The sequence below is a fragment of the Galleria mellonella genome, unplaced genomic scaffold (genome assembly GCF_026898425.1).
Source record: "Galleria mellonella isolate WM207_F2 unplaced genomic scaffold, CSIRO_AGI_GalMel_v1 utg65, whole genome shotgun sequence".
Taxonomy (NCBI): domain Eukaryota; kingdom Metazoa; phylum Arthropoda; class Insecta; order Lepidoptera; family Pyralidae; genus Galleria; species Galleria mellonella.
The window spans coordinates 6,571,721-6,583,556 of record NW_026442138.1 but is presented as its reverse complement, the minus strand read 5'-3'; the positions used below and the strand labels follow the sequence as shown (position 1 = coordinate 6,583,556).

The window sequence follows — 11,836 nt, the reverse complement described above, 5'->3', positions numbered from 1 at the left end:
TTACCATCAGGTGGGCCGTATGCTTGTTTGCCACCTCGGTGGTATAAAAAAAAATCATTTTTAAAATTATTATAAGAATAAAAATAATTTTTAATCTTATAAAAATAATAAATTTAGTAAGATATTATTTTTCTTGTCATGATACCATTGAGTATAATATTTTTAAATAGTATTCATTACGATTTAGCGTGATTAATATTATTCCATTTCAATATATTGTACAAATTAATATAGACGTAGTTAAGCAAAAAAGACTTAATTCTACAAAATTGTCAAAAATTTAAGATTATATTACAACATCCATAAAATATTTTTTTTCTAAAAAAATCATTATATTACCAAAAGCTAAAAAAATCTTAAAAACACTTCCATTTATTCCTTTTTTGTATTTAATAATATAAAGGTATTTTTCAAGAAAAAAGAAAAACATTTTTCTGAGACCCTAATGAATAGTATTTATATTACTGTTCGTACTATTTATTAAAAAATTTTAGACAACACAAATTTTAAGGTTATGATTTTTTTTTTAAATTAACATCTGTATAATAGGTATTTCATACATCATTTTAGTAGCGTTCTCTAAATTTTTTTTTTTTTTTATTTTATGCTTTTACTATGATAGATTCTGCCATTCTTCTTTACGGAGCTAAACATTTGTTGCGAACCTAAATCTATACGTAAACATCCAATATTTAGAATGTAACCTTCATTGTAAATATTTTACGTAACATCTCTTTATCTTGCGATGTATTCAAAATTGAAATCGCATTTTTTAGAGTATATTATTTCTGCAAAACGTCCGTTTTCTTTGTAAATTACAGTCTCAATACTTAATTACTGTGAATTAAGTTCCTTTCAACATAACTTCACGATGTCAAAATGTTAGTACCTATCCGCGGATAGTTTCTCGTTTCGAATTACTTAGTTTGTACCATTTTACATTAACATAAAATCAATGCTTTGTTATTTTATAACAATACTTTCTTACGTCGTAATGTTACCGTCCATCCTGACGTCTATCGTATGCTCGACAACATCTTCTTCGTCTTCAGCGAGTGCTAAATACTTTTCGATGCTATCCGACACACAATTCAACCAGCCGTGTTTTAGCATCATTTTTATGGCACGCCGCCGCAACAACACTAGCAATACGAATATAAACAAGCCCTGCAGTGTGTTGATTATATCTATTATTGCCCTGATGAAAACAAAAATAAATCTAAGTAAATATAATATAATGCATCAATAGAGTGTCTATGTATCTCTGTTATATAATTGTGATAATATGATAAACTAGTATAATAAATTATGATAATAACGTCAAGCAATAAACACACGTGTTTAATTATTAATGTTATACATTATATAATAACTTACCATACTATACTTGTTTCTACCAACGAGCCGATCATTTCAAATATCCAAGGTATTCCCATCAGTACGAATAGACGAATCGTAAGCATGAGCCTAAAATATAATATTATTTACTAATTACATTATATATTGTCATAAGAATGTGAGAATGTACGCGGAATTTTCAATTATACGCAAAAACATGTAGCTGGGAGTACATATGCGCATTTTTTACAAGTCAATTATTCTTGGTGTTTGTTCCGAACGGATCTCATAATGCAAACTATCTCATTGCATATTTCATTATATATATATACACAAGTACTTACTTATATTTCACGGCTTTAACATGGGATGAATTAAAGGATAAACACCAAAAACGGGTTGAAGTCCAAATGAAGATCCCAATATTAGCCAATATTAAAATTGTCATCACGCTGTACATGTAGTACCATTGTTGATTTCCTGAAACAATAATTTTAATGAAGAAATCCAATAAAGTACTCGCGACACGAAGTCAAAATGTCTGTATTGGGGGAAGACTTAGTACCTAACGGGGAATTAATAACCCTACACTGTAAAGTTAACCATCTCGCAGTTTCCCCCAGAAAATACGTAATTCCTAGCGGATTTGTCACAACGGGCTAACTGTTCTGACTTCGTCCTATCTTATTGTCCTTCGCTGAAACGGTGCCCTTTCAGCGTAAACTCATGGTATGAGCAAGGTTACAAATTTCACTTTTCTTTATACCGTATTTTTAGACATCAATAAAAAAAAATTGGTTTTGAAAAATAAAAAACAAACTAGTAACAAACTAGTGCAAACAATTACACAATTATATATCAGATAGTTAAATAACAAAATCCAATATTTTTTTATACTCACTACTTTTTTTATACAACTTATGTACATTGTTCTTCAATTAAAAAAATATATTATCTTGTTTTTGTGACGTCAGCTCTAGCCAATGCTATTAAATAATAAAAAGTATTAAGAAGAATAATATAAATAACCTGTCCACCTTTCATCGATCTTATCAATGTTCTATACATGTTCCTACCAACTTAATATATAATATATTTATTATATACCTACACAAGTTGACACTTGTTTAAATAATACATCGATCGAATATCTGTTAAGCAGATTACTATGATACCAACACAAAAAGATGTATTTAAATTAACCCTGTTAGAAGAAAAAGGAAAAAAGAACATCGAAGACTGTTTGCAATTATCACACAAGGTACAATAAAATAAATAAAATACAATACATAAAAAATACACAAAAATTTTAAAATATCAGCTTTTATAATTCAATAACAATAAATAATGTATATAAGTATTGTTTGAAATAAACAATTGAGGTTTACTTACTTTCGTGCATATTATACCTACACCGATACTTTTCAGGACGATCCCCACGTGGTCCCACTACTAACCGTCGTAGTTAATTAATGTTAAATTAAGCACAAGGAGCTAACTGACCTGCTTCATCCTCGCTTATCAGTCCTCACTGGTGCTACACCTAGGATATTGGCGTACACTGGCGGTGCACGCCGCCAGTATACGCCGATATTCTAGGTAGGGCCACCATTTTTTTTTTAAATGTATGATAATGGAATGGTAACCCCGCCTGCGCTAACGGTATACGCTGACGGGGCACCAGTGAGGGATGATAGGTGACAATGAAAAGGCAGGTCAGCTAGCCTTTCGTGATAAATTCACTTGGAACATAACACGACAGTTTCCAGGGGGAACCGCAAAGGAGGTCGACCTGACGGGGTGTACTGCTAACGATGGGGCTAACTTATCCCGATATTTAACAATCCATTTCATATTCGCTTATTAAAAAAAACCTACTTAACCTTACCCGTGCATCCTAACTTAGCACACCTGAAATAACGTTTTTATTTTTTATCTCGCGTATCTTTCATATGTTACGGTTCATATTTTTGTGTTATTTGTGTATGTTAAAGCCGCATAGGACACTAGTAGATTTACAGAAACGCATATGGAATCGAGGATTTTAATAATTTTATTTTTTTCGAATATTTAGCACACCCGTGTATCTTATTTTATTATAATCATTACTTTTTGCATAAAAAAGTCCATCCATCCGTCCGTCCATCGTTACAATTTATCGCATTTATAATATTAGTGGGATATCACACAGTTACCTCGCCTGGTATGGACTTAACTAGTGTATAGAATGTGGACAGACAATCTAATTATATTACAGTTGGCTTTATACATTTTTTATTAAATGTTATGGTGGGCTATAGAAACCTATGTCAATAACTTTTATTATTATAACTTAAATAATAATTAGTACAAGTAAAAAAAAATAAGTCTAATAATTACACATATCATAGCTAAAAAGTTTGCAATATATATATATACATATAGTACCATATAGCTAATAATAATTAATACATTTCAATTTAAAGTCACTCGTATTACAAATAACGACAAACATATCCATTATTCTCGGTTGTTACCTAGTACTTGTAGTTTAAACGAACTAAGTGCTATTGTGAATTCAAAAATTCAGTGCCTTCATTATTTGCTTTGATAAAGAACAAACCTTTTATTCATAAAGTACCCAACATAATCGTTTTCTATAATATAATTCCTATATTTAACTTCAACTGTCATACGATTAAAATTATAATAAAGATAATTAAAATAAAAGAATTATTTAACATTTTTAAGAATATACATTTTTTAGGATGAAATAGTAACCCATCCTATGCTATCAATATACGCATTATGAAAATGGAATAGTAAGGGGTTGCCGTTTTCATCCCATTAAAATAAACCGCGCCGTAAATTCTATAATATCGTAAGCAAATTAGTGTCGTAAGCAAAATAATTTTCCAAATCGGTTTACAACCGACGAAGTTATGAAATAACATTAAAAAAACATGCAAATTAGTGATTTTAATAATAATTATACTGGCGGATTTGCCCTAAGGCCCAAGAGGCCCGGGCCTAGGGCGACCACATATAATATTAGGAGCGACCAATGGTGGCAAAAAAATCACTGATGATAACAAGAAATAACTGAAACTACGTAAATATTCTAAAGGCTCGCGCACATTATGGTGCGCATAACAATAATCTTCCTAAATCGCTTTTGTACCTTTATAATTAAAATATAGATAATGTAATGTGAAATAATTATTTCGTTCATATAAAATGTACGTATAAGTTATTTCGTACATACGCGCGATCCTTAAATCCGCCCCTTCGTGCATTCGTAGATTAAACAAAGGTGCCTACTGTTACACAATATTAGGTGTTGACATTTAAAACTACAGCAATTATACTTAAAGCGTGTAAATTACTGCTCTTGTTCATAGTACTGATAACCCATGTCAACTAACACTTATACACTTTCAATATAAGGTGTTGAAATAAAACTCAATAATTATACTTAAAGCGCATAAGTTACTTGTACTAATAACCTATATCAACTAACACCTAAATTGCGATACAAAGTGTGTAAGTTAATGCCCTTGTTCATAGTACAGTGTTGTGTTAAACCAAAAAAAAAAGTCCGTGTTAGTTGGTGTCGCAAAATTCTGGAGCGATTCAACTGAGGAGAGTCAAAGCATGTTTACGATATGGTTAGTGGTGACAAGTCTTGGATATATGCTTATGATCCAGATTATAAGCAGCAATCAACTATCTGGGTCTTATTTACGCACAACAATGACGGAGCAAAGGTCTCATCATATGATCTTGCTTTATTTAGCTTTAGAAGCTATTTTTTTTTGGGGATTGGATTGCAAAGATTTAATTAATGATTTTGCTGCGCTTAAATGCCGACAAGTTTTGTAACACGTTGTAAAACACTTGTTAAATCTTATCTTGTATAAGAATAAACCTATAATTTTAATTAACTTTATCAATTAAATAAATCCATTTTAAATGTTTTGTTTAAATGTGTAATGTAAAAAAAATTATCCCTGAAACCTCGGAAAATATTACAATCTAGCAAATATTATAGTTTACTAAATTTCTGAATCGATTTCGATAAAAGTTGCCAAAAAAGTAAATTCATTATGTATTCAATATGATGAGTGCTGAGAAAGGGATGGCTGGTACTTACTACATGGCCTGGGGCCTAAAGTGGCCAAGACTGCAAACCCGCTACTGATTATACTGACATATCCCATCTTTCAAACTTACCGATACAAGGAGTACGGAGGCATATTCAGCAATGATATCGCGTAAGAGTTATCGCGTGGATGCCACTGAGTGTTCTGTGATGTCCTTTATTCATGGTGCTGTTCATGTGTATGGGGAATGTTTACCATTTTTCATAGGTGAATCGTCAGCTAGCTTGCCATTTGAAGTTGCATAATAAAAAAAATACAATCGAAAACCAATTCCATAAAACCATACACGTAATTAATCAACAAATTACCTACAAACCAGCAGTGCATCAATCCAATGCCAGGCTTGGGGTGATCGCCGGGGTGGAAGTTGACAATCGCCGTGATTATTGTAAGCACGGCCGGACACCCCCACGCGTATAAAGAGTACCACGAGAACTCTCTCCATCCACGGTCATATAACAGGCATGGTCGCCTACACAAAAAAATAACATAAAATTTCATCATAATAATTATTTGTATATGTACTCTTATATATACTATTTGTATATGTAATTATTTGTACTCTTTTTTTATATGAAATTTTCTTTTCTATATGAGACGTTAACTGTCCACTGCTGAACATAAGTCTCCCTCTTAGGTGACTTTTCCAGTATTTGCCACCCTTGATAGACGATTAGGTTTTCGTGATGTTTTAAAAAGGACGCTGTTGCCCATTCATGAAATAAATGCATAATATCCATACCAAGATAAACGATTACTTCTACCACAGGTTAAGCGTTGTGGGATACAAAAACATGCATACTTATTACCTCTAATTTATTAACTTACCTCATACTAAACATTATTTGTATCGCCATTGCATTAGACCAGAAGAAACTCGACAGTATAAAAAAATATGCGAAAAAACCTAAAAATAAAAATGTATTTACTCTTCCATGTCTTATTTAAGTAATAAACAAATAGTATCTAATAATTATAATTTCATTAAAGTGTATTTCTCTTATTATATATTATTTGTCTGTATTAAGGCAACACAGTTTTATTAATCGTTCCAATAATTATAATATAAAATAAATTATTGTTTTGATATTTATTTATTCAGTCACGCTTAAAACAGTTGAACGGATTTGTATGAAATTAATTACAAATTTATAGATTAACATATAAAATTACATAATTCGCCTTCAGTAACAACGAGACAAAATTAAAGTAACAACCAAAATTGCTTTGAAAACACACACACACACACACACACACACACGCACGCACGCACACGCACGCACGCACGCACGCACGCACGCACGCACGCACGCACGCACGCACGCACGCACGCACGCACGCACGCACGCACGCACGCACGCACGCACGCACACACACACACACACACACACATAATTGATTATTGATAAATAATGTTCTAATCTTAATAATAAAATAATAATTAAAGTTTAAATGTGTTAGAATAATAGTAAAACACAAACCTCTCACTGCGCAAAGTGACATATTCGAATATGCCATCAATTTCATGATGACCAATATCGACAGGCCGATAGATAAGCTTCCACAGAAACTGATCAAGCTTTTGCCGAGGAGGTCTCTGCAAGGTTATATATAAATTAATAAAAAAAAACTAAAGTATATAATAAAAATGAAATTGAAGTTTGATGTGAAATTCACAACTAATTTGATGGAATAATTTTTGCATGAGAATCATATCAACAAACTTACAGATACACAGATAAAAATTCTAAAAACCATTATTTGAATGTCCTTATGCTTAATTTTATGCCTTACAGCAGGGGTTCCTAACCCCTGCTGTAAAGCATAAGATAAGTAACTTTTAAGATAACACCCATCTTCATCAAATACCTTTAATTTTATGGAAGCTCATATCAAATTATTACAGATCAAAAACACTGTAATTTAAATAAGAACAAAAGCTTTTATTGTAAATATTTTAAAAGTATAAAATTTTATAGTTTCCTTTAATTTTTAATGTGAATTGTTTTACTGTATAAATAATTTCGCGGAACCCCAGTAACTTTTTATATAACCCCTGGGTTCCGCGGAACCCACTTTAGGAATCACTACAGCCTTACAGTTTTCTGTATTCCTTATATCATCTTTTATTTAAATATCTCCTATGTACAGACAGGTTATTAATTGCGAATTTATATTGTAGATTATGCCAAAACGGAGAGGCTACATTTTCCGTCGCACCGGAAACTATATAAAACTGTAAATTTTTCTTCATTTTCTTTCAGTGTTTAATATAACATTAGGCGTTTTAAACAGGAGAAGTGGTGGAAGGTGTAACAAAATCGCGAACACAACTCCCCCTATATACCGTTAGCCTAATCATTTTTCTCTATTTAAAATTTAATTCTTATTATATACCTACTTATATTTTTAACATTGATCTTAGCGATATTCATATTATAAATATTATCATCATCATCATCATATCAGCCGTTATCTGTCCACTATTGGTTCCTCGTAAACTGCCATATGGAACGGTCCTGAGTAACCTACATTCTTAAACAGTATTTAAAAAGATTTTTTTTAGTAGATGGAGAAATCACAGATTAACAGTTATTTAACTAGTATGTAATATACAAAATGAAATCGAAATCGTTAATTTACCGTAGAAACTGGACATTTTCGCTAAAGACACGTGAATCGAAAAATAACAAAAAATTCAAGCCTTACACACTATCACGGTACGTACAGCTGTTAAGTTCGTATGGAAAGTTCAAAACTTTTTGTCATTTTTGAATTTTTGGTGAACTAAATTTACTGTTCTAGTATATTATATAGTATATGTAGACTTACATTTTTACATACAACTTCACCCTGTATATTTATTAATATAATAATATTTGACCTTTTTTAATATCTATCGTGTTATTTGTTGTGTTTAATATATTTTAATATTATCACCTATTATGAATAAATACTACGCTAATTAAACTGTTTTGCATTAAATGTCACAAAAGTATCTAAGGTCATACAGGTACTTTGAACAGAGATGAAGAGAATATTTTATTTAGGGCAATTATTTCCCTGTCAAGTAGACACAGCAGCCTACAGCTACGGGAAAATTATATGTGCTCTATTCCAAAACTAATTTCTAAATATTTCTAGTAGAAAAATCACTAAAACGAAGACAAAACGTGACATCGAGTTTTAATTATGCAGATTATTTTACAAACTATTTATATCCACATAAACATAAAAATAAAACGTTATTCATATATTCATCTACATATTTTGCTTAATATCTCGAAGAATAAGTTCTTATATTAAAAAAATTTATAAACTTGACCGCGCGGTATAATAATGCCTAGCCAGCAGTGTATAAGTAATAGTGAAACTCTCAGCAGTGCCAGTTATTCAAGCCTCCATAGCCACAAGGGTTTTATCAAGTACAGATCCGGTGTCAGTCATTTTGGCCCCTAAAAGTAGCCGACGTGTTAAAAATAAAATTTATTTCCCTATAATTTTTACGTTTATCACAATATCATCTGATATAAGAAATTGTAAATCGCTATATTTATTTCGTGTATACCATACAAATATTATGACATTCAATTACTTCGACATGTATGATAAGGAAAAGGAAAAATCCTCCGTAAATAAACAATAAACTGCTATTTACGTCATCATTACTGTTATCATTACGTCAAAGTACATATAATACATACGTCATTAAATGCAATACGTCATTTAAATATATATGTACTATACACAATAGCTTCGAATGATGATTTATAGTGTATGAATTTGTGTAATATTTTATTATATATTTTAATATTTTATTTAACTGTGTATTTGTTTATATATTAATAGTTGTAGCACTTCAGCTGCCCGCTAACGAAATGCTTTCTCACTGTATTGGGTTGACTGGAAGAGATCTCTGACAGAGATGAGTCCACCCTTGCTCATAACATTTATAAATACATTTTATATGTAACTTACAAGTGCAATAGGTAAGTGTTGCAAGCACAGTTAGCATATGGACAATAGCGCACAGTATTTAATCACCTTAATTCAGGAATAGCAGCATATACCGTTGCAGTCAATATAAGAAATATGACTGATACCAACATACAGTAGCCTTTTACTGAATCAGCAATGTCATTCTTATCCTCGTTGTCATCTGTACATAATATGACTCTGTTGTATACTTTCAAAGTATATAATGTTTGGTACAAACAATATCTGAAAATATGTACCTATAATAATTTCTTCCATCTTTTTTTATTTGTTGTTAATTTTGATCTTAAAAAATGTTGATAAACTATACTTACTCTCCTGACTTTATGATAATATCATGATTTACCGAAGTCTGCACAACTAAGTGGCCTTCATCATTTATATAAAATGTTGCCAGTATTGCGACCGGCGTCTTGCATGTTATAGATAATGGTGTGGTATTATTTGTTGCAAGGTCCAAACATAGTATATTTACAGTAAATCCATCTTCACTTATGATTTTTTTTAGTTGTTGACCAGTGTCGCAACAATTGTTGTTATACCCACTGGTCATACTTGGTAGGAAATAGCCCACTACCAGACTAATTATTATTATTTTTTCTTTCATTATTTTAATTATTGTAGCAGACGTGTGTCTGAAAAGCGGAAATGAAATTATAGACATATTGTGACTTCTGAGGTCTCTGGTTTTATATATATATATATATATATATATATATATATATATACGAGGTCTGATAAAAAAATAACCGTTATTTTAAAATTTCGTGAGTTACGTATTTTCGATTTTCGCATTTTTTTCACCTTAATTCAGGAATTTATATATATATATATATATATATTCTAATATATAATATAATAATATATAATATAATTATATTATATATATAAAATAATTATATATATATATATATATATATATATATATATATATATATATATATATATATATATATAATTAAGTGTAAAGGAAAGAGCATAATTGATAGAAAGTTAACAGAGTGGGTAGTATGAGTTGCATAAAGATTTACGTTACTATTGTATTCATAATTACAAATTTATATGTAAATCTAAGTTACTAAAACCAACCTCGCTAGAGGCGCTAATCTACATTTTCAATACAAACTACAGATATTAATACGAACGCTTAAATTTATACAACTAATTTGTACAACAAAATATTGTATATTTTTCTTTCAATACGCATAAAAATCTACTAAATAAAAAAACAATAAATTAATACTGTCAGCCAAAACTTGAATTTCTATGATCAAAACCTTACAACATATTTTTTATATATATTTTTTTATTATTTTTTAAAGCATCTACTTATAATATTGCATTCTACGAAATATAAATATTTACCTTAGGTTTTTTAAATGGAATACTTCTGTATTCTTTAATTTAGGTTTAAGATATATTTTTTGTAGTATTGAGTATCAGCTGTTCTGTAATTCTTTTGTAAAAAGAAAACAAAAATATATGTGATGACAAATCACCAAATTCGATAAATGCACAAAATCTTTTCACTGCACTAAAATAAATTCATCACAAAACCACTTCATACCACAAATAATCATATCAGAAACAAAGTATTATTTTATTTATTAATAAAACTGTAATTTGTTATGTATTCATAGTGCGCGAACTTTTTGACACATAAATAAATACGGCCACAATAACGTTAGCAGAATATGCGTGTAACACCACCCAAATTCTCATGCTAACTGCTAAAAGTGGCGATGCGCGACTTTACTAATTCGACTATATACTAATTATTCGACTCAGCAAGTTGTTTGGATTATTCGCATTATTTTCAAATCATTCAACTACAAATTTTATTCATTCGACTACTAATGTCAGCTAACTACTAATGTCGTCCGACTACTAATATCATTCATTAGTAGTTATTGATATACGAGTCGACACGAATATGACCGTATCGATCCAATCGTTGAAATGTTTTACTTTTTAATAGATAAGAGTATTGCTAATTTAAATTTAGTAAAAAGTTACCAATTTTCGATAAAAGTAAATATAGTTTTATAGGAAATTGCGAGACAACACGGGCTATAAAATTTATATATGTATTGGAAATACTCAGCACATCCCTTCTCTAGTTTTTTATTGTACTAGCAACACTTCGCTCCGCTGATAATTTCTTTTTAATGTCACGTATGTGTGTTCAGGTCAACTCCGGTTTTAAACAATTGTTATTTGCGTTTTACAGTGTATCTGTATATATATATAAAATTAAACACAGTTTACAATCAAATAGTTTATTTATTGCGCTCTGCTATAATAAGATCGAACAATATCAGTGCTTAATGTGGCGTTTCTTTTTTTTTTTTTTTTTTGTC

General features: G+C 30.3%; 1 protein-coding gene across 3 annotated transcripts; it reads right to left on the bottom strand.

Moving 5' to 3' along the window:
* Positions 1 to 345: 345 nt before the first annotated feature.
* LOC113519756 (probable G-protein coupled receptor Mth-like 1) lies at positions 346 to 11,290 on the bottom strand. 3 transcript variants are annotated; one of them, XM_026904945.3, is made up of 9 exons: positions 10,842 to 11,287; positions 9,791 to 10,111; positions 9,525 to 9,701; positions 6,962 to 7,077; positions 6,309 to 6,387; positions 5,789 to 5,952; positions 1,683 to 1,818; positions 1,378 to 1,467; positions 346 to 1,198 (listed from the first exon to the last, which is right to left on the bottom strand). In XM_026904945.3, the coding sequence occupies exons 2-9, from the start codon at positions 10,081 to 10,083 to the stop codon at positions 985 to 987; spliced, it is 1,269 nt and encodes a 422-aa protein (XP_026760746.2). In that variant the 5' UTR covers positions 10,084 to 10,111; positions 10,842 to 11,287; the 3' UTR covers positions 346 to 984. The 3 variants fall into 3 exon arrangements, with proteins under 3 accessions (XP_026760746.2, XP_026760747.2, XP_026760750.2); XM_026904946.3 differs by lacking the exon at positions 9,525 to 9,701 and having other exon boundaries at positions 10,842 to 11,290; XM_026904949.3 differs by lacking the exons at positions 9,525 to 9,701; positions 9,791 to 10,111 and having other exon boundaries at positions 10,842 to 11,279.
* Between the last annotated feature and the right edge of the window lie 546 nt (positions 11,291 to 11,836).